Here is a 25,942-nt window from a genome sequence, read left to right as displayed (position 1 = left end):
AATAATTATAATGTTCCACTCGGCACAACTAGGTGACATGTTGAGAAAGCCTCAAAATGTGTAGAACAATTTTCCGCCATTTTTGCTTGTACCCATCACCAAAGGTTCTAAAGCAGTGGATTTTGATAACAGTCTATGGCCCTTGCTATGCTTCAGGTCTCTATTCCCTCCTTTTACCCACATGCAAAAGTAAACAACTCATCTATGGCACTGGCACCAGTGATCTCTCTCTCTCTCTCTCTCTCTCTCTCCGTGACGTAAGTGCAACAAAATTATTACGTGCATGTTTGCGTACATCTTAGATATGAAACACAGAAAAATAATTCTTTCAGAAGGAAAAAAACAAGAACTGTGGGCTTCTAATTATAACTTCTATGACTAAACTACATAATAGAAAAATGGAGGACTTTCTCATTACTTGATGTTTCGTTTATGACAAGAATGCATATATCAGATGAAATTGTCTTTATATATATATATATATATCCGTGAGACAAGCAGCTTTAATGATTCATGTACCATGTCAGCTACATTGGATGTGTTCATCCCCCTTTGCCACAGAACCAGAGAGAGAGAGAGAGAGAGAGAACCAATATTTCACAGGTCCTCATTTCTCCAAGTGAATATATAAACTAACCTTTTAAAATTCAATAACTCAGTATTCAATGACCTGTGTTATAATTTTTTTTTTTCTTAAATTCTTTCGATGATAACTTATAAAACAGTGCTCATCACATAAATAAGCATATAATTAAGCCAATTGTTTGATGTGTACATGTGTCTAAGGACCATTTAAAAGAATACCAATTTGATGAAGTTGTAGATTGTGTTAGGCATTCAAAAAAATATAACTGTGCTGTTAGAGAGTCTCCCTTTGAAGGAATATTCAACCTAGAACCAGAAAACTAAGGACAAGACTCCATTATTGCAACTTTCTATAAACCATGGAAAAGAAATAATTTTTCTTTAGTGTACTCAAGCATTTGAATTCAAAGATTTTACAAGCTGTGATGACAGAAAATGAACTGAGGATTGAGAATGTCACTCCTATCAAAAGGATCAAGTCATTAATGTTTCACCTCAAATCTGATCTGTTTGTGGGAATAGCTAGCAAGGGTAGCTTAAGTCCAGTAGACAAGTGGAAACTGAAATAGTTTTAGTCAGGCTGTGGACTAAAACTAACCCAATCCATATTTAATTCTGATTATTATTAGGGTTAGCTATCCCATAGGAGAAAATGGGTAGGAAGACAATATTATAACTCTTCCAATAGTACTTGCCATCTTTAAATATTTCCATGAAAAGTAATCAGATTATCTTAAGAAGTCTTTTTAGAAACTTAATTTGACGACGACCAGCCGGCTAACTTTTTCAGATGTCCATTCTGATGGAGGCTTTATATATCAACATGAAACCTTGCCCAGGAAAGACTTAATCTATATGAATATTAACCAACTCTCGACCTGAAGCTGTTAGTGGTTGTAATGGTAATGGTAACGACCATAGAAACATTCTAGCTAATGACCTCTTAATTAACATACAATGACTCTGGACCATTTGAATAAGAATGAGACACACCTGTGAAGGAAGACTGATGAAACAAAGCTTCATTAATGGACTGAAATGTTTTATTTTTCTCTTTTTTTGTCTTTTTAAATTGAAATGATTATTCTGATGAAGAAGATATAAAATTAATCATGCACGACAAAGACCAACCAAATCTATCTATATACAGGCACCCTAGACTATTTCTTTTGTCACCACATGAACCCCTTGAGACAAACCCTTACTTTACATGTGGTGGCTGAGTTCTATCTAAAAAAATTAGGGTTTACAACTTAGAATGCAAGCCAGGGAATCACCACCACGTACACATATATAGACATAACTTACATCCCTTCAGCTTTCCTGAGTGGTCACCAGGAAGATGGCCTGGGGGAATGAATTAAGGCCGACCCCCTACGTACACCTTACCCCTTATAGAAATAATGAAAACAAAAATAAGAAAACCCTAATATTTTTATTTTATTTTTAATTTTTTGGTATTTTTTGCCATCCCCACCTCCATATCACATGTTCTCTTGTAATCTGACTTCTGATGCATTCCGAATATACATACCAAACACTACTTTAATATCAGAAAGTTTATTATACATTTCAAATACTTTCAAAATAGTTGTATAGTTCATTGTATCTAACCATGATTCTAAGTTGAGATTGGTAAGGAATAGGACGCTTGGCGCTTGACACTTGTCACTTGGCGCTGGTGCTAGGTGGGGGTGGGGGTGGGGGTGTCTCGTAGACTAGAGACTTCCAGAGGTGAATATTCTATTATTGACTAGCCCCATAAAATATTGAGATTGAGAAGACAAGAGACAAATATACATTAAATAAGTATAGATCTTAAATGTTAAAGACCATGGGTGGCAGACTAAAGCTGCATTTGATATGACATTTTGGAATGCATCATCGGCCTAGAAAGCATACCAAATGCCCCAAATGTCCAAGCCCCACATTATTTTTCATTATTTAGTGCTTAATTAACTTCCAACCAGCCAGCTTTTCATGAGCCTAGAAAAAATACCAAATGCCCCCTAAATGTTCAATCACCACATTATTTTTCATCATTTAGTGCTTAATTAGCTTCCAACCAGCCAGCTTCTCATGAGCCCCCCATAGATTCATGGTGCTTCTCATGCATTTCTTTTTTCTATTAGTAACCCATTAGATGTAATTAATAGTATATATCCATGCCTAAAATCACTTTTTGGTTAGATCATAGAGCTACTGTACATTCTATTTCTGGTCATTCCATCATCAATTCAATAGCTTTGATCAAATATTAAACTTATCACAAAATATTAGCTTCCATACAGTGCAAATTTTGGATTAATTGCTCAACTTTCCAATTAATGCTCTTGATCAGAATGGTTAATTAGAAGAGTACTCTATATTTCCATTTAATTAGTTCCATAATATAAGGGTGTTAATTGGTTCGGTTTCTATTTAAACGGTTCGGTTGTTCACATATATTTTGGCTGAAACCAAAACCGCACCATTTACTAAACAGTTGCACTTTCTGAAATTGCAACCATTTAATAAACAGTTTCGGTTTCCACGGTTTTTAAACAGTTTCGGCTTCACAGTTTTAAATTGTTTCAGTTTCGATTTATTCCATACGGTTTCCAAACTGTTAGTAATCGGTTTGCTAGTTTATTCGCATGTTTATTAAAATTTTCTTTTGGTGATAAACGATTCAATCTTGGGAATGTGAAATGCAAACAATTATATTTTGTTAAAACAACTAAACAACTAAGCAAAAGAAAATATTTTGACAGAAAATAGTCTCAAGCGCATCTAACGAGTCAGTAAGTAATGCTGACAACAGGGATTTTCTTCTTCTCCCCCCCCCCAAAAATAATATGTTATAATATTGAAAAATATATATTTAATATGCCATGGTATAAGCAAAAATTGCATTTTTATTAGTATACATTCTACTTAATGTATTGGATTAATTTAATCGGCATTCCAAACAATAAGCAAGCTACCTCTAGAATTACTTATAGGCTTGCAGTACTCAATCTTTGAATCAAATGAGATACTAATGATATTTTGCAACCACCTTATTTAATATTTAAACGGGTTAATCGAATTGGTTTTTACGATTTTTACGGTTTCAATTCGGTTTGAAACCAACAGGTTAAACAGCTCGATTCGATTTTAACCCGTTTACCTAATCGGCTTGAAACTTGAAACCAAAACTGAACCATTTACTAAACTGTTTTATGGTTTAGTTGTAAACGACTCGGTTTGATTTTGATAAACAGTTTTGATTTCAAATTCACATCCTTACCATAATATATACATGGCCTTTTGGGATCAAAGCAAAATATTAAAGGTCATCAATATATGCTTGTTCACGTAGACTACTGAAATATTTTTTTTTGGGTGAATGACTATTGAAATATTATTACTAACTATTTTTGGTATAATCAGTTGACAAATCATTCACACCCTAATATGTATTATTCGGGTATCTTTGATAATATCCCAATAATATACTGCATGTAGCTCAAATAGAGTTGACAATAAATGCATTAAAATAAGCATTAATAATGGTAGCTTTGTTTATCAAAGTCAACTCTAAGCGTTCCTTAATCTTCAAATAACTTCCCTTAAAGATCTGTTTATTATTTAATTATAATTTCTTTCCATACAAGAGCATATCCATGTGAAAAGTCTTAGGGTGAACCCAAAAGATAGTAGGGGTCGGCAGCAATCCTCAAACCACAATCAAACAAGTGTTAAGAATAGAAAAACTATAGATGGGCTTCTCATCATGATAAGAAGAAATTGTCCACCTTTGTAAATCATAAAATAGAGGAGAAAAAATGGCATATCAACTCTAATAAGGATGCTTCTGTTGTGGGTTTCCACCATTAATCCATAGCATATGCATTTGACCTTACTTGTGTGCTTTCTAATAAATTGAAACCGTCCAACACTTCAACCTAACCGTTTTCTTTTTTTCAGAAGAAGATTATATATATAATATCAGTGCATTTGACGAGGAAGAAGGCCTTTAAAATTTGTTATAAAAGGAAAGGTTACCCACATAGCCACTCACACCACATTCTCAACCTCTGTCATCTTCTTCTCTTGAGATCTCTTTTCTTTAGTTTTCCTGCTGCAACTTCTTTGTTTGATCCAATGGCTATTCCAGTGATTGACTTTTCAAAGCTTAATGATGGGAAGGAGAGGGCTAAGACAATGTCTCAGATCGCAAATGGTTGTGAGGAATGGGGATTCTTCCAGGTAAAGTTCATGAATTCATGATGAGCATACTTTTATTAAGTTAATAACTGTAGTTTATTTTAGCTTTGTTTTTTGTTGGGACTCTGACTTTTATTGAGAAGAACTAATTAGATGTTTGTTAACACTATTGCAGCTGGTGAACCATGGGATCTCAGAGGAGCTCTTGGAGAGGCTCAAAAAGTTGTGCTCTGAGTGCTACAAGAAGGAAAGAGAAGAAGCTTTCAAGAACTCAATGCCTGTGAAGATGTTGAATGACTTGGTGGAAGGGAAAAGGGATGAGAAGTTGGAGAATGTGGACTGGGAAGATGTCTTCACACTTCAAGATGACATGAACAACTGGCCATCCCAATACAAGGAATTCAAGTAAGTGTTTCCTAGGAAGCTGTTGTAGAGTAACTCTTTTAGAAGATTCTCCATTTCTTAAATTCCTTTGAGTAAATGAATAACTGTTAGGGTTTCACATAAAAGAAATTATTCCGCATCAGATGTGAGTAGCCCAATGTGAAGATGTGAAGAACTTGGGCAACCTCTCCTAAAGGTCTAGCTTTTAAAGCTGAGTTCTAGAAGCAAAAGTAAAATCTTTTGTTCGAGGAGAGTAAACAAACAAAGTCAAGTTCATTCCAAATGTGAATCTAGTAAGAATCATTCTGAAAAATAGAAAAAACCCTCAAAATAAATCCAGAGAGTAAGTGATAAAAAATGAGTAGTTTTTAGTAATATTTAGTATTAAACAATACTTTCAACCAGAAAAACTACTCTTAAGATTGGATATTATAAGATCCTGACTGAATTCATTAATCCCGGAGTTTATGATTATTACTAATGGAATGTTGTAATTAAATTGTATGACAGGGAAACCATGTCTGAATACCGATATGAATTGAAGAAATTGGCTGAGAAAGTGATGGAGGTAATGGATGAGAACCTAGGGTTACATAAAGGTTACATTAAGAAGGCATTCAATGGTGAGGATCAGGCCTTTTTTGGCACCAAGGTCAGCCACTATCCACCTTGTCCTCGTCCTGATCTAGTGAATGGCCTTCGTGCCCACACCGATGCTGGGGGTATCATCCTACTCTTCCAGGATGATGAGGTGAAAGGCCTCCAAATCCTCAAGGATGGAGAATGGATTGATGTTGAAACAATTCCTAATGCCATTGTCATCAACACAGGAGATCAGATTGAGGTCTTGAGCAATGGGCTATATAAGAGCGTCTGGCACCGCGTATTGGCCACTCCAGATGGTAACAGAAGATCCATAGCATCTTTCTACAATCCCTCTCTCAAGGCAACCATAGCACCTGCACCTGAATTAATCAACCCAGTGACAAAAGAAGTTGCCCAACCTTACCCAGAGTTTGTTTTTGGTGATTATATGTCTGTTTATGCTAAGCAGAAGTTCCTTCCAAAGGAACCAAGGTTCCAAGCTGTTGGGGCCATGTAAGAGGCAGAAAGAGCTTCTTTTTATATAATGACTTGATGCTTTCAGTAACTTAAAGGTTTAGTGATAAAAGTTGTGATCCTAGATCAGAAACCCACTAGATTTCCTTCTCTTGACTTTGTGTAGAAAGGATAAGGAAGTTCAAGGGGTGTTATTGTTGTTTGCTTCAGAGTTAACATGCTTGCTTTTCCATCCCTAGCACACGCAGCTAGGTGATGTTGGATTTCCATTGTATTTGCAAGGTTGCTTTGTACACATTATTAGCATATATAAAATATACTTTTCAATGTTATCAGTTTCTTTATACTAAAATCATTTCTTCACCTTTCTTAGGCATGTTAAGATTTAACTTGCAAGACCATTTGGGATTTTCTTTGGTTCTGTCAAATACTTCCATATGGTAACCTACATTTTCAGTACCATAGAATTATCAGTTATACCAAAAAAATAAATAAATAAAAAAGCAACCATTGCAATAGTGCAACTTAACCGATGTGCCACAGCTTGCCCACTAGAATTATTGGTTATAAAAGTGTAACTCAATGCAAGGCTCCTGCTACTGTGGGGTCTGGGAGAGAAGTGTACGCTGCCTTTTCACTGTTCTAGGTGTGCTATCTAAGCATCTAAACCCATGAGTGAATGGATTCCCTTTTCATGATGTGCTGGGAAACTTGTTCCAATAGAAAAAGGCAAAACATTTTTTTAGAATGGTTGGGGTGTTAATATACTGACAAACTGGCAACTAACAAGATTACTAAACATGGCAGTAGGATGGGCTCATTTGAGGCCCGGATAGCCAATCCTATTACTGTTAAGTCCATTCATGGCAAATCTATTTGATTGCAAGGGAAATTAAAGGGAAGAGAACCTAAGAAGGAAATTTTTGTAATCATTACCTATATGATTATATAAGACTTAATTTTTTTATCATATTTAATAATAATAATAATAATAATAATAATAATAATAATAATAATAATAATAATAATAAATATATTTAGATGTAAATTTAATTTACTTTTCATACCAAGTGATTTGGATGCAAAGTGAAGTGAACTTTAATAATCAAATACGAAATTAATTAGAGGTAGTGATATAATCTTGTGTGATAATTATTTCAAAAGTCTCTTTTTAAGTTAAAATTTTCTGCTTCCCTTTCCTTTAATTTACCTTGAAACCAAACAGAGCCATCCTATTCACCATTTTCACTCGAAGGTCATTCAAATAGAGACCCTTGTGTTTGATAGCCCAGGTCCTGTTTACCATGCATTTTAGATGAAGCCAGGCTATGTTAAAACCTATGACATAAGGGCAGTTATGTGTTTCGTAGTTTTGACTGATCTAGAGTAAAGAGACTCAATAAGAATGAAGGTATTGAAACACCAATCTATCCCTATTTCTCTCATATGCCATGCATTCCCGCTCCGGCATCTACTGGGGAGAGAGAGAAAATGATGAAATGGAACAAACAAGAGCCTGAACATTTCAGTTGGGAAGAGGGTTCACAAGTTCTTTCTGAACATTTTTTATCACCTCAAAAAGGTGAAATGAAATCCTGAAATCCTGTTAATCCAAGAAACTGCTTCAAGGCTTATTTGCAATATTATTTGCAGTGATTCCAAGACCAGTCATGACGGAGGATTGCATAATTTAAATGGGGAATTCGATGGGGGAACGCACAATTTCACAAACAATTTGTAGAGCATTTCCACAATTTATTCCAAATTTCAGAGGAATGTGCTCTTGATGATCTTGGGGAGGGGAGAGGGGGGAAGCAGGGTTGTTAAAGCATCTGAATCACCCATTGCTTCTTAGTGCCACTCAATATCTTCTCTTCAGATGCACTAACATATCAGGAAATCCTGCCCATTGGAGACATGGACAAACAAGGCTGATCAATGTCACTCCTCCAAAGATTAAGGTACTTCAACCTTTGTGCTGAAACAAATGATATTCCCCCTGACTATCACTGAAATTCCAAATCAACAGCAGTGTTATTAGTTGCATGTTAGGAGTCATATGTGAACCTTCCACCTTGCAAACAGATTGAAACATGTCCTGTTAGATTCCTAAGGCCATGCCTTTATATTTTCATTTTTCATGCCTCTGTCTATCAACAATCAGACTTCATATAATTACAACGATGAAAAAAAAATTCATCGATTGGCCCATTTTCTCACATTTGGGAGACTAGTGATGCATGCTTCTGCAATGACAAAATACAAACATTAAGAAGTAGGCTAACCTTAACTTTCTTTGGAATCCAGTAAAGAGGACTACCGTTCTCTTTTCATAAGGTACGTGTGTTATTGTTCTTTTTATCTTACATTATGTACAAACATTTACACTCAAGCTAAAACCAGAACTTATTAAGTAATATGAATTCCAAGCCCTACAGTGCCTTCTGCTCCAACCTTTCATTCCAATTCAAACAGCGGATCAAGCTGAGGAACCATTCACCAGTTTGATCAAATTTATTGACTGTTGGTAGAGGATGCTTGCTCATAGATATTCGAACAGAGTCTCCTCTTGAGAGCTGCTGCCTCCTTTTCCCATCAAAAGACACCCATGCATTACTTCGTGCGTCCTCAGGGATCTGTGAAGTTGCAGCGTATTATAAGGTTAAATCAGGCTAACAGAACCATATCAAAAGGTCTTTAAGTAACATGAACAGAAGGCCTTGAAAGCATCACATTATTCATAGATTTCACAGGGCTTTCTTCCATTGAGTTGTGAAAAATCAAATATAGAAGGCATTACGTGAAAGTCTACACAACTTCACTTCTAATCTAATTCCAACTCCAACATGCATAAACCTTTTTTCAAAGGCAGGTAACCTATCAATAATCTGGTTGTCAATGTTTTTAAGAACTGAACAGATGCTGGACCATCCTCGGGTGACACTGTAACAGCCTGCTGTTCCTGTTAGGAAATCTGAGCAATCTAAGCATCCTGTCCTAAGGTCTAAATTCAACAAAATAGCATGTTTCCCATATTTAAAAGACACAAATGTGACATTAACGATAAACATAGCATGCTTTCTGCAATGGTTATGGGTCTGCGGCCCATTTCCATTGGGTCAGTAATGAGTCTCTTACATGCAGCATTACCCCAGTGACCAACATAAGCCATTTCATAATTAATTTTCTCTTAATGCCATTAGTTCAATAGAACAAAAAAGTTCACCTTTAATTCAAGCCGTGCAGAATCTGGAAGTATAACGGGCCTAAATGAGAGAGAGTGCGGGCAGATTGGTGTAAACAGCATGCAAGGAACATTTGGATGAACCTGCATTCCAGATGATCAGGGTAAGCAATTTATGCATGTAAGGAAAAAGAAAGCAATTGGATAAACAATTGAAACAAGAAAATAATCAGGAAAAAAAAAAAAAAAAAAAAAAAAAAAAAAAAAATTTAATGGCAGGAGGATAAAAAATTCTAACATTACATAAATGCACGAAACCAAGCACTTAGGTCATAATTGCCAAACAGAAATTCTATGTAAATTAGTGTAAAAGAAAAACATTTGATTTCATCTAAGTCATATGCATCTACTGATATAATCCTTTGTTCATAAAATACCAAGATGAAATACAATAGGCACTTCAAAACAATTACTGTGTGGGCACAGTGTACAATTATGATTCTTTCCTATAATAAGTGAATACAGAACAACCATCCAGTTTAAATGAAGAATTAAAAAAAGTTTGTGAGTAATTGAGATCAATTACTGGTTTTGCCGAATTGCATGCTTTTGCTAGCTACTTATTTTTCTAAGATCAAAGTATAGTATCTATCACCTCATTCATCATTACAAATTACAATATTGGATTAAATGGCCAGCCAAAATTCACAATAAATATGACAAAGGGAAGCAAACAAGGATATGCAGAAAGCACTAAAATTCACCAAAGTCATACTAATATATCTTGTAGAATTTATAACTATGAGCCCCATGTTCATTGTTCAAACTGCTTAATAGGGCAGAATCAGGGTCAAGGAATCCATAAAATTAGTTATAATGAACCTAAAACCTACCAAACTAAATTTCAATTTCAACAGAAAATAACTAGGACTGTTGAATTAGGTGAGAATTTGAGGTTAACTTAATTTCCTTTTCTAAGGATAGTTAAGAACTGCAAACATATACAACAACGACTCATCCTTATCCCAACTAAATGGGGTCGGCTATATGGATCATTGCCCTCCAATTAGCTCTATCCGATGTCATACTTGATACAAGGCCTAAGCAATGCATGTCTTTCCTCATCACTTCTCCTAAGGTCATTTAGGTCTGCCCCCAGCTCTTTTAGATCCTTTAGTCTGAATCAAATCACTCCTCTATACTGAAGCATCCAAAGGCCTCCATTGAACATGGTCATGTCGTCGTAAATGACTTTCTTGTAGCGTATTATGTATCGGAGCTACTTCCAAACCAGATCTAATATGATCAGTCCTTACTTGATCCTTCCAGTTTTACTACTCATCCATCCAACATCATCATCACCGCTACACTGAGTTTTATCTACATGATGTTGCTTAACTGCCCAACATTCCGAACCATACATTATATCTGGTTGTATACTGTCCTATAAAATTTCCCTTAAATTTTAAAGGAATACTAGGTTGTCAAAACCTAAAACGAACTGGTCAAACCGACCAAAAAAAAACCGAACCAAACCAAATCCTTGTCGAATTGGCTTCGGACCAGACTGTTATGGAACCAGTTGAAAACTGAACAGACCAATATAGCCAGAGAAGAAACCAATACCAACATATTCTGTTTTGAACCTTTATAAAATCACCCTACCGCTCACCGTCACCTGCCACCAAACTTCCCCAAGAGCCAGCTATCTTCTTCCACCAGTGAAAATCAGATAAGATCTCTCTCTTTTGAGTCTTGTCCACTCACTGTCTTGAATATCATGGAGTTCCCCCCTTTCCAATGAAATATGAGAGAGAAAGAGAGTTTCTAGGCCAGGAGGAGGTGAAGATGGAAGTGGCTATAGGGTTTAATGAACTACTGAAGTGTACAATGTGTTTTAAGTTCATATAATATTAGAATTATAGAAAGATGGGTTTTTGTTATCACTGACAACTCGACAAAAAGAAATGAGGAATCCTAAATGGGAAATAATTTAACAAAAACTAAATTGTTATTATAACCAATAAGGAACTCTAAGTGGGTGTGAGAATTTTAAGAATAAAATTTTTTATCATCAACAATGAGGAGCTTAAGTGGGTGATAATTTTTATTATTTAAAGAAGATCATCTTGTCTGCAATCAAATGATTAATTTATATCTTCTTCGTATTAAATATTTATTGTTTGAAAATGTTGTAGAAATTTATTGAAACTTGAATGCGCTGAGCCAAATGGTATAAACAAATATTAAACTGACAATGTGAGACCAAGAAAAACTGAAACCATACCAGCCGAAATCGAAAGTTGGCTAATGATTTGGTTTTGGATTCACTCATTGTCAACCTGAAACCGATTAAGCCTGACCAAAACAGGACCGAATCGACTGATTGACTACCCTAAGGAATGCTTCGATCACTCAATACTCCGGATGCACCTCTCCACTTCATCCATCCTATTTAATTCTCTATGAAACAGCATCCACTACATCACCTTCTTTATTTATAATTGGGCCCAGATACCTAAAATAATCACTGTGGAATCTCCCAATTAGATTTCCATCTCTTGCACGTCAGCCAGAAAAAGAAAGTGTTAACTCTATTTTCAACTTACCTTTAGTTAGCAATATTCCTAACTAAAAAATGATGAACTAAGAGATCCTTTGAGGACAAAAACAGTTTGTGTTGATGAGGAATGTTGCAATCATCTTTCCTAGCAGTCACTCATTTATTACAAATATTCACTTCCCTGAGATCTTAAGTAGGTGGATTATCATAAACGATTAAAATCATATGCAGGATGATAGACTGAATCATTACGCTCAATAAGGTGAACTTCTTTCTTAATGCTTCCCTCTCAATCTCTTGCCATCCTTTGGAAAAATAGGAAAAGAGTTTGCAGACCAAAAAAAAATCTGACATTCACTGGCTTGAATGTCATACAATAGAAGATATGCTTTTAAAATGATGAAAGATTTCTCCTTTCAGAGATTTATAAATGATAACTGCAGGATATAACCAATCTGAAAACACCTTCAGAGATTTCCACCCAAAAATTAAATAAAACAACTTCAGAGAATATATATACAGACAGAAGGAAGGAAAAGACAGACAAGGTGGGTGGGGGGGGGGGGGGAGAGAGCTTCAACTGACAACCGACCTCTCAAATATTTAATGTATGAACATGCCAAAACACCAAAACACATTGTGGGTGTGATGGAGGGACCTCCAAGAATGGAAAGCGAAGATGACTAACACCCCCCCCCCCCACCCCCCCCCCAAAAAAAAAAAAAAAGGGAAAGGGAAGGGAAATAGCCAGAAGCTAGTTGGATAGGCTGTATTTAGATAATCACAAATCAAAACTATTGGATGTCTCCAAAAGATCACAGAATGTTGAAGTATAGGTGGGGTTGTTTTTTGTGAAGGGGATTTATAGCTGCTCTTTTTGTTGCGGGCATGTGCTGGCTGTGTGGCTCTGTATAGCTACTCTGAGTATGAATTGCTCTTTTTGGTTTTATCAATACAATATCATTTACTTTCTAGGGTCGGTGTTTAACGCACCGGTTGAATTTGTGCCAGAATTTAAAATAGGTTTGTGTTGGGCCTTAATTTTTGGGTTTTATTGATGTAATGGACCTCTCATAAGCCATATTTAGGATTTTAATTATGAATAAGAAATTAGTATTTTAATTACTAATTAGTATTAGTAGTGGGGCCCATTACTATTTGTTAAGAAGTTATCTTGTTGTAAAATTATATTAAATAAGGTTTAGCAAGTTTGTGGGGCCCATTTGGAAGTTTCAACATAGTTTGCGGTTCCAAAGATTCCAGATTTCCTGGAACCTTATCTTTCCCAAACCATGGGCTTAGTTGGAGTCTTACCTTTATTTTGTCATTAAAGTGATAGTAATTGGCTGGTTTAGGGATTCTATGAGTCCAAGTTGTCCAACCATGATTTAAGTAGTTTCTTTTATTTTAATGGCTGTTTAGAACACCTATTATTAGCCTGTCCTTGTTTTGTTGTCTAGGACTGTCAATCCAGCTCCATTGATTGGCAGATTTAGAAGTTCAATTTTTAGTATGTTTCTATTTTCAGTTATAAAAAGCAATACAAAGAAAGGCCTAACAGCCAGAGACGATTTGATTAATGGAATTAAAGGATTAGTTAGTTTGAAATGCAAGATTGTTCTCTCACTTCTCTCCACCCCCCCCAAAAAAAAAAAAAAATCTCTCTTCCCTGTCTTTTATCTTCTCTTGACCCCCACGATTCTGATGTTTCTTCTTCTCTACGACTTCTCTGTCACCAACTCTGATTTTATCAGATCTTGCCCATATCAACCATCATCAGAATCTTGTCCCTTCTATCTCTAAAGTAAGAACACCACCAGCAGATCCATCTATTCAATCTGCATCAGCGTTATCTCCCTCAGGTGGGGTCCGTTGGTATCAAGGGAAGAACTCGGCTTGCTCACCAGGAATGCACCCTAAGGGAAAGTTCCTGAGTCAGTCAATTCAAATCAATGACAGTACAATCAAACAAAACAAAAGCACTATATGCTCCCTATGCGGCCCCCCATACATTCCATTATAGGTTGAGTAGGTTAGAAGTTATGTTCAGTCAAGAGGGGCAGTATCCTAAGTAATTAAAACTTGAGTTTATGGCCTATACTGGGCCATGATAGAGTTATGTTGCAGATTCTAAAACTTAAGTGTCATCCAACTTAAAAGTGTTAGGTTAATTGCTTTTAATAAGTACTTTATATTTTATTATGCAGCATGCTAAACACATGTATTCTTGTACCTAAGCATGAATTTACCGATGAATAAGGAGATTTTTCTCCCAAGTTTTGTCCCATTACTGTTTGGACTCACAGGCCCTGGTAGTATCCTCTTTTCTTCTTCTTCTAACTTTCTACTTTTGTTGACGCTTAGTTTTGGATCGTGAGAATCCAAAAGCTTCATTTCACAATGATTAGCAGTCCAGCTGGAAATTAGACTCGAAAGCAACATATTCCCCAAAATTCCTGACTGTTCGGATTCGAAGATCCGAACTTTCTTACCTTTACAACAGCCTTCTCTAACAACAGAATCAGCTGTCTTTCAGCACTATTTTTGTTATCAGATTCCCATTAAACCATTCGCATAACCTATTTTTCTCAATCCTAAAGAAATCCTCTGGTTTACTGGGATCATAAAACTCTAGCTATGGAGGTAGTTTTTCTATACTTCTTATTTTCTGCCCGCCCATAATAGAATTCATTCCTGCTCTTAAAAGTCCCATCCAAACTCCAGAAAACCATTATTCCTTCCAACCGCAGTGCCTATCCTAATCATCCATTACATTCCTTCGAAATTCTAACCCTAATTCTTCTTGCAACCCTAAATTCTCCCTTATATTACACCTCTGTGACCTAAACAATAGCTCTATCCACTCTTGCTGATTGCTATTCTAGCGAAGGTTTTGATTTTACTTCTTCAAGATTTGTGGAAGCCCAATCACATCCCTATTGAAAAGTCGCAAAAGTTTATGTGATCAACTCTGGAATGATTTTTGATAGAAGTCATTTCTCAAGGATATCTGGTCTTTATAGCAGAGCAAGGGGAAAGGACATGGACATCTGAAACTATCCTACACAATACGAGCAGTCATATAGGGCACTACCTAATGCAATCACCTTATTTTCGTCCATTATTCCTATACTTTTACCATATCGTTGACTAGGATTCTGGATATAATGTGTTCAAGATTATTGTTGATGATAAAGTCTGGAGGGTCTAAGAAATATCCAGAAACACTGCAATATTCCAAGTGGACCAAATTAGCTCATCAATGTTCATCATAAATTGATTCTAAACATCATATAGTTGCAACTTGTGGGTTACCTTGACAGAGATATTAGAGAACTTACATCAGAAAGAACCATAGTTGTCAAGGCGTCGCCTAGGAGACAGCCGCCTTGTTGCACTGCATGTCACCTTGTGTTTCGGCACTTATTTATGCCAAATATCATTCAAGTAAATGATTTCATTTACTTAAGATATTATTCATAAATAAGCAAATACCCCCTATTTGAATCCAATAAAAATAGTTTAAAAATCAAATTCCAAAAGGATAAAAAGTCAACCCCCCAGTCCAAGAACAAAAACTGGATTTTGGTTATAGGGACGATTTTCAACTTTTAAATATTAGGGTTTTTCTCAATTATGAAAATTTTATAAATTCTATCATGTTAAAACATTGTTAAAAACCAAAAGTCCGGTAAAAAAATATTTTGTTTTGATATTCATAAAATTATTTTCATTCAGGCGATTTTAACAGTATTCGCGCACTTAAAAAAAAGTTTGACTGAAGCATAACTTTGTCATTGCAACTCAGATTTAAGTAATCTTAGACTTGTTAGAAAGCTGGTTTTATATTATAACTAATACAAAAAGTCTCATGTAAAAATAAAATCATTTGACCAGTCAAACTTATTATAGAATAAGAGCATTTTTCTAAATGTTGATTTTTTATAACTTAATATGACTTAATGTTAATTTTTTATGATTTGATGTGGCTAAATGTTGATTTTTAATGACTTGATGTGGCTTAATCTTGATTTTTTATGATACAAGGTATATATAACTTACTAAATAATGTTAGAAAATAGGAAAAATAAAAAATAACACTTGTTCGCCTTAAGGCGGGCACCTTCTCGCCTAAGCGCTTAGACAATCCTCCACCGCCTTGGTTTGCCTTGGCGCCGTGACAACTATGGAAAGAACTAAAGTGGGGAAGGGAAGAATTGTACTCTTGAAATGAAGTGGTCATTCGCCGGTGGAAAGGCGGGGGGGGGGGGGGGAGGGGTTGGATCATCTACATAGAAAAATAGCAAGCCTTTCCTACTAAATTAAATAAGAAAGTTCACATCATTATGCAAGCGGAACAACCCTTATCCCAACTTAAAGTTGGATTATATTACTATTATCATTTCCAGTCAATTAAAGACACAACGATAGGAAAGTTTGGACAGGACTTATAAAGATATAGGCTTAAATCCAAATCAAGCAAATAAAATTGTAGGCTGACCATGGAACCTCCTGCAGAGGTAGAGTAAGCTGTACTCCCCGTAGGTGTGGCTACTATTACTCCATCACCTTGTACCTGAAAACGATGAGTATAATCATTAAATATGAGGTATCATCCGATTGGGTATCCAACAGAAAAGGATAATATTTTCTTAAGATCTGATGAGGAATTTTATGGTTCCTTGCAAATGAAAACTAAATAAAGAGAAATACATATATATATATATATATATATTTGAACTTTTGACAGAAACTGTAAATTCTAAACCATGTAAAGATCTAAAATATGGCCATGACTATACTATCCACAAACTTGTGCTCCTAACACAATCCCTGCTCTTACCTTTGTTATAAGGTGGTCATGCTCATAGCATTCAATTTTAGAAAGGTAGGGATTAGATCCACGATCAACAACAACCTCATTAAGGACATCAAATACTTTCCCAGGCACTGTTTTTCCGTTGCGAAAAATCTCACACCGAAGACGCATCCTAAGAGTAATATACACCCCATCCAGCGTGTCATTCCCATGGATAACTTGTCTCAGAACCTGCCTGTAGTCTGCAAACTGAATCGAAAGAGGAATGTTACTTGAGGAAGAGAAGGGCAAAGCAATGAAATGAGAACGAGAAAGGGAGGGGGGAGGAAAAGGCTACTCTCACAAGTAATGTAAAGCCACATACATTATGGGAAGTTAGAAACCCAAGAGATCCAAGGTTAAATGATACAACAGGAGGAACAGCGCCCCTGAATAAATTAGAAGCATGAAGTATAACCCCATCTCCTCCAAGGCACGCAACAAAGTCAACCCTCTCATGAAGATCACTGCATTAAGTTATTCAATGGTGGTAAGCAAATAAATAAGGTAATCCTCTTTTATTTGTATTTTTTAGTAAAGAAAATAAAGCAATCCTGAGTAAGCAGAAATATCACAAAATCTTTCAAACCACAAGTTTCAGTACCTGGTATCTTGACTATTAAAGGTTTGGACAAAGCCAAACCCTGGGATTCTTGAAAATATGTCATGAACATCAGGTTCCACAAGCACATTTATTTTCTCCTGGTAATACAAGAAGGAAGCAACCTAGAGAGCAGATACAAAACATTCATCAAGATGAAATAACACAGGAAAAGGAAGTAGTTTTTTCTTCCCACCTCTTCTGGGGGAGGGGCAGAACACGTATGTGAAAGTCTGTCCTTGTGAGTATCAGTCAGAATATTCTCTCAGTGAAATGAACTTATCACTTGTAATAATGTTTCTAGGCTTGGAAAAATTCCCGAACTGATTTTGGCCACATGGATAATGATGTGCAACTTCCAACCGTATGGATAGGAGGTTCCCTCATAGATTGGCCAAATTTCTTAAGTTCAATTATATGTTCAACCTATATTTGATTATTCCTGTGTATTTTGGATGGCCCATAATTTTGGCTCATATGTTTCAACTTTTTAACCGTTTTGACCTACTTTCCTCAATGTCAAAAACTTGGACTCAGCTAATAGGGGATGGTGAGATCTACTTGTCATAGTTGTCATGGCGCCAAGGCAAACCAAGGCGTTGGAGGGCTGTCTAAGCGCCTAGGCGAGAAGGCGTCCGCCTTAAAGTGAAAAAGGCGACCAAGTGTTATTTTTTTATTTTCCCTCTTTTCTAACATTATTTAGTAAGTTACATATGCCATGTATCATAAAAAATCAACATTAAGCCACATCAAGTCATTAAAAATCAACGTTTAGCCACATCAAGTCATAAAAAGTCAATATTAAGTCACATTAAATCATAAAAAAGAAATGCTCTTGTTCTATAATAAGTTTGACTGGTCAAATGATTTTATCTTTACATGAAACTTTTTGTATTAGATATAACATAAAACCAGCTTTCCAACAAGTCTAAGATTACTTAAATCTGAGTTATAATGACAAAGTTATGTTCCTGTCAAACTTATTTTAAAGTGCGCGAATGTTGTTAAAATCACTTGAATGAAAAAAATTTATGGATATCAAAACAAAATATTATTTTACCAGACTTTTGGTTTTTAGCAATGTTTTAACATGATAATATTTATAAAATTTTCATAATTAAGAAAAACTCCAGCATTTAAAAGTTGAAAATCGCCCCTGTAACCAAAATCCAGTTTTTGTTCTTGGACTGGGGGTTGACTTTTTATCCTTTTAGAATTTTATTTTTAAACTATTTTTATTGGATTCAAATAGGGGGTATTTCCTTATTTATGAATAATATCTTAAAAAACATTTACTTAAATGATATTTGGCATAAATAAGTGTCAAAACACAAGGCGACGTGCAGTGCAATAAGGCAATTATCGTCTAGGCCCCAGACAAACCGCCGGCGACGCCTTGACAACCATGCTACTTGTGCAATGAATTTGAGGGTTAGGTGGATTGCCACTTGGAAAACATTAAGTAGGATGCATGTCCATGCCGCTACCAATTTCCCATAAATAAATGGACATTAAATATGAAATTTCAAATTTATAGTTTCATAAACGATACAACTTAGAATGTCACTAGGGCTGATTAAAAATATTTTAGGCCTGGACAGTGGAGGTTGCCATTATGATTGAGGTCCTATGTTCTGTTCTCCCTATACACTGATTCGGCATACAATATCCATGTTGGTCTTTGATATAAGAATCATCATAAGAAAAAACAAGAGAAATGATTGTTCCAACTAAAATGGCAAGATATTAGCAATGGTACCTCTTTGGCTTCTTCCATGAGCTCTTGTTCTAACTTCTTCAAAAGTAATACAGTCTTGGGTGTAGACTTCCACATAAGCATCTGCTGTTGGGCGCTAGGATGTGTAAAAGCTAAGAAGGATTCTGTCACCTTCTCTCGGGTACAAGAAAATCCATCTGTGCGAACTAAAAACATCTCTGCCTTCTTTCTTGACTGCACTCTTACAACACCAGTGTTTGAAGAACACATATTACCTTCAACAAGCTCCAAATCATCATTGTCTGATGCTATGGAGGGTTGAGCATTGCTCTCATGCTCCTCTTTAAGAGCTCTAGATGTAACTTTCCTTTCTAAGTCAACACTCAAACTGGTAGAAACATTATTTTCAGTATCAACATACTTCTCTTCTTCTCTTCCAAATGAATTCAAAATTGAACCTAAACTACCAAAAGTATCACCCACCATGTACTTTTCAGTGCCCATCATGTACTTTTTATCACTAAATCTCCTATTCGAACTACCTGATTCCATTAGCCCTGAAATACTAGCAGCCTCAAGAATTTCACCATTCTGACTTGTTTTTGTAGATGTTTCACGTGAAACCAGCATCACCCCCAATCTTTTCCTCTCATAATAGAAATAAGGAGGTGGTGAGATTTTTCTACTTCTGAAAAACCTAGACATCTCCTTTCTGGAGAACACATTGCCATTAGGGATCTGAGACTTGAGTGGTTCAGTTTCCCTGGAAAAGGGTGCAAAAGATCCAAACCCATTCCCATCAGCTCCCTTTGTGGATATTGTATCTCGGGAAGAAACAAGACCTCTATAAGAGCCATTTCCAGTTGAATTATGGTTCTCCAATGTTGGAGATACATGTCCACAAGATATCTCCTGGGGACTATCAGAAGTAACCAACATCTGAGGCAGTAATTTATTGTCATCTTCCAAGCATGTAACCCCTTCTGAATTTAAAAATATCTGCATGCCACCCTCTGTTCTTGAGTCTTCTGTTTGCATTCCGTTCATTATGACAGGGTAACTGGGGACTAACTGTGAACCAGAGCGAGTGGCATACTGCCTCCATCTTGAGACCATAGCAGAGGTCCTCTGAACACCTTCCTGGCTATGGAGATAAATTGGATTTTTATTAGAATCAGCTACTAAAAATTCAAACTTCTTAACCTGCTCCATTGAAGGTCCTGTTCCAACTTTAACTGGCAATTTGACCATTTCAAGTTTCCCATTTAGAACTGCATCATCAATGGAAGCTTGATATAAGTAATCATTGACTACCTCTGCCCTCAAATCTACAATAGTTTTATATCCTTTCTCCAATAACCAGTCCAAACCTTCATCTGTTACCTGGCCACCAGTCCAAAAGGCTACTTCAGAATCTTTGGACGCTGGTTCTTTTTGCGGGGATAAATAAATGGGAGTCCAGTTCGCAAGTAGCGCCTGGAAGGGATAACCATCCCTGCAAGGAAAGCCAGCATCATAGCACACATTCTTTAGTCTCTGTAATTTCCTCCATATAATGATGCTTTGGTCACTAGATGGGACCAAATAGTTCTCAAGGGCAACATGCAAACTTTGGCAACACCTTTTCATCTCATTTCTGAAAATGGCAAGCGGTGGAAGCTTATCCTCCAAGAGATTTACATCTGAACCACGAAATGAATTCATGAAAGAAGATCTCCTGGAAAGAACATCCTCCCTACTTTTGTTCAGAAGAGCAACCACGCAGCCAAGCACTGCTACTAGTTTGTCTTCCAATGATGCCTGGTCCCCTGATTGTTCATATGAAAAAGCACATTCTCCTGTCAAGGGATTGCATAAAGTGTCCACTATGGCAGTATAAATCTGTTCAGCAGCTCGAAAAATTCTGCAATATGCTTCAAATTCTGCAATGTCCCCAGGAACTGGACCAATCCGAGAAAATTGGGATAAATCCTGAGATTGAAAGGTCTTCAAACCCAAACAACAACATGTCAGTCCTGAATAATACTCATCCTTGCAATCATCCACTCTTTCGACTAAGCATTGTCAAAGACTTTATCCAAATAATAATCTGAATGAATCAACGTAAGCACAAATATAAACTGGTAAGCAGGTAACGAAAAATATAATATGTCATGCAGTGTGAGGAAGCAAGAACCAGAAGAAGAGAAGTGCTCACAGATCATGACTGAAAAAGCAAGATGGAAACACAACCACATATTTTATCTTTATAGAGAAGCACAAGAAGATGTAAGCAATTGTGTCTCAAGCCATGAGTGAAGCGGCTTTATTGTCCTTGTATTCTTATCTGTTCACACTTACCATCACTCTTCTTTATATTCTGCTTCATTTCCTGATGTAACTGTCTTGATTTATCCCCAATCTGTTCCTTATTATTAATATAATTAGTCTTCGGAAAAAAAAATTATGTTTATTTAAGGATAGTTCTGGGCTTATTACAGTAGGCATATTTACTATTTCCCAACTATCCTTCCCTAAGTCTTAAATTCTCATGGGGAAAAAATTAAACAGGGGGATGAGAGAAAACAAGGTTGGCAAGAGAATGGTGCACAAAAAGCCTTTAGCTTATATGGAGGAGATATCAAAAGTGAGGGTAAAATGATTTCTTTCAGACCATGTTCACATCAGGAAATAAATGCAGGCTGGTGTGTGCAATGCTGTCTGCCATATATGAAATCATTTCAGGAAAATCCATTAACCAATAACCCAACTTGGACGAAATCTTTTAGAAAGGGGAAAATCAGAATCATTTCAAGAGACTACAATTAGTTCTTGATGATATGGGTTGCCAAGAATTTGGTACAATACAGTACAGAATGATCAGAACGTCGGTGGGTTTTTACCTTATAAAGTCTCCTTCTCTTGAAGAACAGATCTTATTTACTGAGAAATTCATGGACTATCCTTGGATGTATCCTCCACATTACAGTATGCATTAAAAGTTTACCAATAGCAATTTCATGGGCTTTACAGATTATTTCAATGTGAATTAAGTTCAATCACTGTATCATCTGAGGCGCGGGCGCCAAGAATCCATTTCTTTTGCTTTCATTTACATATTTTACTCATCGATTCTAATTCTTCCAAATTGAAAACACATTAATTGTTCCAAGAATCTAAAATTTTCAAAGACGAAAATTATGGAACAGAAAGCAAAAACTAGAGGAGGTTCTGCAACCTCACCTGGGTATCCAAGCCAATTCGAGAATAAGAGAAGTTAGAAAGCCTGGCTCCAACTACGAACTTCAACCCAAGACGCTCCTTTCTCAGGGGAAGATACCCAAATCCAAAGAAGCTGCTCTTTCTTTTGCAAGAAGGCAACAAAGAGAGCTTCTTCACTGGGTAAGCCTGACTTCGTGCAGTCACAACTGTTCGATTCATATCGAATAGAACTGATTATACAATTGGCAGAAGCAACGGCATTCTATCACCATCTCCTTCTGAAAACGAAAGCTTTATGAAGAAATCATTTCTTGATTTTAATCCTTTTCTTGCTTTTTTCGCTTCAATTCTCAGTTCTCCCCTTTTGATTTTGATGGATTGAGAGAGAGAGAGAGAGAGAGAGAGAGGGGGGGGGGGTGCCGTGGTGTCTCCCCTTCTAATAAGTGACCCACACGGTGTCTCCCCTTCTAACAAGTGACCCACGCACCTGAGCAGTGCTGGCATCCACGAGTTAGGAGATTAATTTAAGCGTGGCGAAGCGGTGAGATGGATAGCAACTTCACGCAACTTTGGCCCCACTTCTCTGATTGTATTATTGTAACGGATATAATTTTGTTTATTGGACGAATTTACCCTTATAAGATGATAGAATGATCCAAGAATTCATAACCCAATGATGGGCGTTTTGGTATGTTGGAAACCCAGTTCCTAACCCAAAAAAAAAAGTACATTATAAACTCTATTGCGTTCACTTGGTATCTAAACTAGTGTTTCATCATGTGATTGAGATTGTATATACAAACAAACCCTAAACCCTGTCCCCCTTGTGCCCATGAAAAAGGACCCAGTCCTTCACATTGGTATGTAGGTTTCAGTCAAAGAATCCTTTGCTCATACTCTTCTCCTATTCATGTCAAGGTTTGGCTTTTAAGAAAAATGCTGGAGGTACAAAAAAATAATAATAATAAATAATAAAAAAAGGAAAATTTACCGCGCCACCTCTTGAAAAATGCTACAATTATAAGACCACCCCTTCTGTTTCACCAAATTATACTCAAACCCTCTACTGTCAATCATTGTTAAAGAATATACCTTCTATGCTGATGTCAACTATTATATTTTATTTTAAATACCAAAATACCCTTATTAAATGTGAAGTACCTAAAATACCCGTATAATAAGTCTCATCCCCAAATCGATAGTCCCTTTACCTTGACCCCAAATCGATAGATTTGGACCACCGGAGGTCATGGAAGTGGCAGCAGAAGTGGCATCGGCATCGACAATGGACGATGATAACAGTGAGCCGAATCTGTGCTTGTAATGGAAAAAGCGACTTCCTCTTTCATGGTTTGTTTTCTGCGACGGATCTTGATTGTATTTCATTGGTGGAGACGGGAATTTCGCTTGGAAGTAATTATTCTTTGCTTGTGTTTGAGAATCATTGTTGTTTTCTTTTGACTTTTGTCGTGGTTTTTTCTCCCTCGTGTATCATCGCGATCTTTAGGATTTTTTGGTGGATCGTTTGTTCGTATCTGTTTCGAGAACGAGTGGAGGAAATGCTTAGAAATGGTGAAATCCTTTGTTTCTAAACATTCTAAGGATCGTCTTATTTCATCAATAAACAAAATCTTTCACACGCTATACTAACAATAGCTAGCTAGCAACCCAAAAAAATCCCCAAATCTACGGTATCTACCAATCATAATATAAACCAACAAATTAACACTCGCTATCATAAGACAGTCCTAAACTAAGCCTAAAGGAGCTTCCATCGAACAAATCTGAAGGAAAACTAGTCGGAAGAACGACTTGAAAGCAAGACCATCACCATCTTCTGGCGAAATCGAGAAAGAAAAGTATGTAGAGAAAGACATTGGCTTTCTTTGTTCTCCATCGACAAATCTAACAGGTTTCTTTCCCTATTTTGATTTTTACGTCTTCTCTTATCAGTTCATGGTTCCATCAAGTCAATCGGAGTTGGGAAATTTTTTTGAAGCTAATTTGAGATTGGCACTGCTGGTTCTCCCATGATGGGTAGACGACTTCTTGAAAGAATTACGTTTCTTCATTGTTGTCAAAAATACCAGACTGATTACTTCAATGTTCTGTGAATTTAGATTTTTTAGCGGAAGATGGTTGGGAGTCCATGGATTCAGGATTCCTTTTCTTCAGCCATTTTCGGTTGCAGAAAACCTACAATAATAGTTCTCTCTCTGTCTCTCTAATTTGGTGAAAGTGTTAGATGGTTCTAGGTATAAACGGAGGACGACGTCGGCAGTGGAGGGATCATTGAAAGCAGAGGAGGATGAGCGGATGTTGAGATAAATTTCCCTAAAAAAAAAATAAAAGCCTTCTTCATTGACACATGGAAACTAATTAAAAATGCCGAAGCCCATGTGAAAATGCCAAGCAGAGATTGCATAGTTTTTAGGTGCTATGATTAACAAAAGTGCTAAAATCGTATATATGTGAAGTCACAATATGACTAATCAGTTCGATAAATAATTTTTGGGCGAGCGATTCTTATCTAAGAACAGAGGTCATTTCACTTGGGGAGAAGAGAGACAACGAGCAAGAGGTGGTAATGCACCCTCCATTCCCGGACAAAAAAAATGTCCCATATTGCTATCGTGTTAACCCCTACGTTTTGTGTTTTATTATTGCATATTGTATGGTATGTTAGCTTTGGAAATGTTATTAGTGTCGTTGTCATATGTGATCTTAACAAAACCCTACCAAATATCATATTTTTAAATGTCCATCCAAGTGTAAGCATTTTTTTAGGCTTTCCAAATGCATAAGCAAAATAAGAGCGAGGAAAGGCATGAGAAAAGGATGCTTGCCTCCATAATCTCAATTGATTTGGTTCCTCATCAATTCCCTTGCCTATCATAATAAGAGTAAAGACCTAGCATATATCTTAGTGTCTTCCACATAGAGTTGCCAAATGCATCAAACTTACGAATACGAATTGAATGCTCAAAAGTAATTCTCATTTCATGAAACACTATTTCTTTTTCTTTTTTTTTTATGGTAGAAATGAAACACAAAATTTTGGAAACAATGCAAATCAAGCTAATCAAGTCTCTAATCTACTAGTCGTTCATATATCTAATCTAAATTATGTGAATTTTAAGTGAATTGAGCTCCAAGTTAAGGACCAAGTTTTCATTTCTTTCAACGATTTACATTATTGCGCGGGTACCTAGGAACAATGAAGGGCATTTCAATAAAGATTTGAGTCATGATTCATGGATGGCAACAAAAGGCCAAGTTGGAAAACAATTTCTGTTTGTGTTTTGTTTGATGGAGGGGAGTTTGAGAAGAAATACAATTGTCTTTCTTTTTCTCCAGCGGCCATGTGTTGCATATGGAGAGGAGGAAAGTGGATAAAAGATTTGACTTCTTGTTGGTGGAAAAAATTGTAGGCTTCTTTCAAGCTGATAAAACTTGTGGTGCTAGTATACTAGTGTCTTAACAAACGTCACAAGACATCTATTCTACCATATAAGAAATTACGTGTATATTTGTCAGTTGTATGCTAAACTTTTCAATGTTAATAGTATTGAATTATATCTAAGCATGTCTCGAACCAT

General features: G+C 36.3%; 2 protein-coding genes across 3 annotated transcripts; one reads left to right on the top strand and one right to left on the bottom strand.

Moving 5' to 3' along the window:
- The first annotated feature begins 4,634 nt into the window (after positions 1-4,634).
- On the top strand, positions 4,635-6,551 carry LOC122083118 (1-aminocyclopropane-1-carboxylate oxidase 5-like). The gene is made up of 3 exons (XM_042650809.1): positions 4,635-4,818; positions 4,952-5,181; positions 5,671-6,551. The coding sequence occupies exons 1-3, from the start codon at positions 4,714-4,716 to the stop codon at positions 6,260-6,262; spliced, it is 927 nt and encodes a 308-aa protein (XP_042506743.1). The 5' UTR covers positions 4,635-4,713; the 3' UTR covers positions 6,263-6,551.
- A 1,944-nt stretch (positions 6,552-8,495) lies between these two features.
- On the bottom strand, positions 8,496-22,758 carry LOC122084503 (NAD kinase 2, chloroplastic-like). 2 transcript variants are annotated; one of them, XM_042652792.1, is made up of 8 exons: positions 22,365-22,758; positions 19,185-21,128; positions 17,429-17,526; positions 17,150-17,291; positions 16,810-17,034; positions 16,468-16,542; positions 9,446-9,547; positions 8,496-8,855 (listed from the first exon to the last, which is right to left on the bottom strand). In XM_042652792.1, exons 1-8 carry the CDS (start codon positions 22,560-22,562, stop codon positions 8,652-8,654), a joined length of 2,988 nt encoding a protein of 995 aa, XP_042508726.1. In that variant the 5' UTR covers positions 22,563-22,758; the 3' UTR covers positions 8,496-8,651. The 2 variants fall into 2 exon arrangements, with proteins under 2 accessions (XP_042508726.1, XP_042508725.1); XM_042652791.1 differs by having other exon boundaries at positions 17,429-17,550; positions 22,365-22,757.
- Between the last annotated feature and the right edge of the window lie 3,184 nt (positions 22,759-25,942).

The sequence above is a fragment of the Macadamia integrifolia genome, chromosome 7 (assembly GCF_013358625.1).
Source record: "Macadamia integrifolia cultivar HAES 741 chromosome 7, SCU_Mint_v3, whole genome shotgun sequence".
NCBI lineage: Eukaryota > Viridiplantae > Streptophyta > Magnoliopsida > Proteales > Proteaceae > Macadamia > Macadamia integrifolia.
Note: the sequence above shows the minus strand (reverse complement) of the source record. Positions and strands in the feature narration are given on the sequence as shown.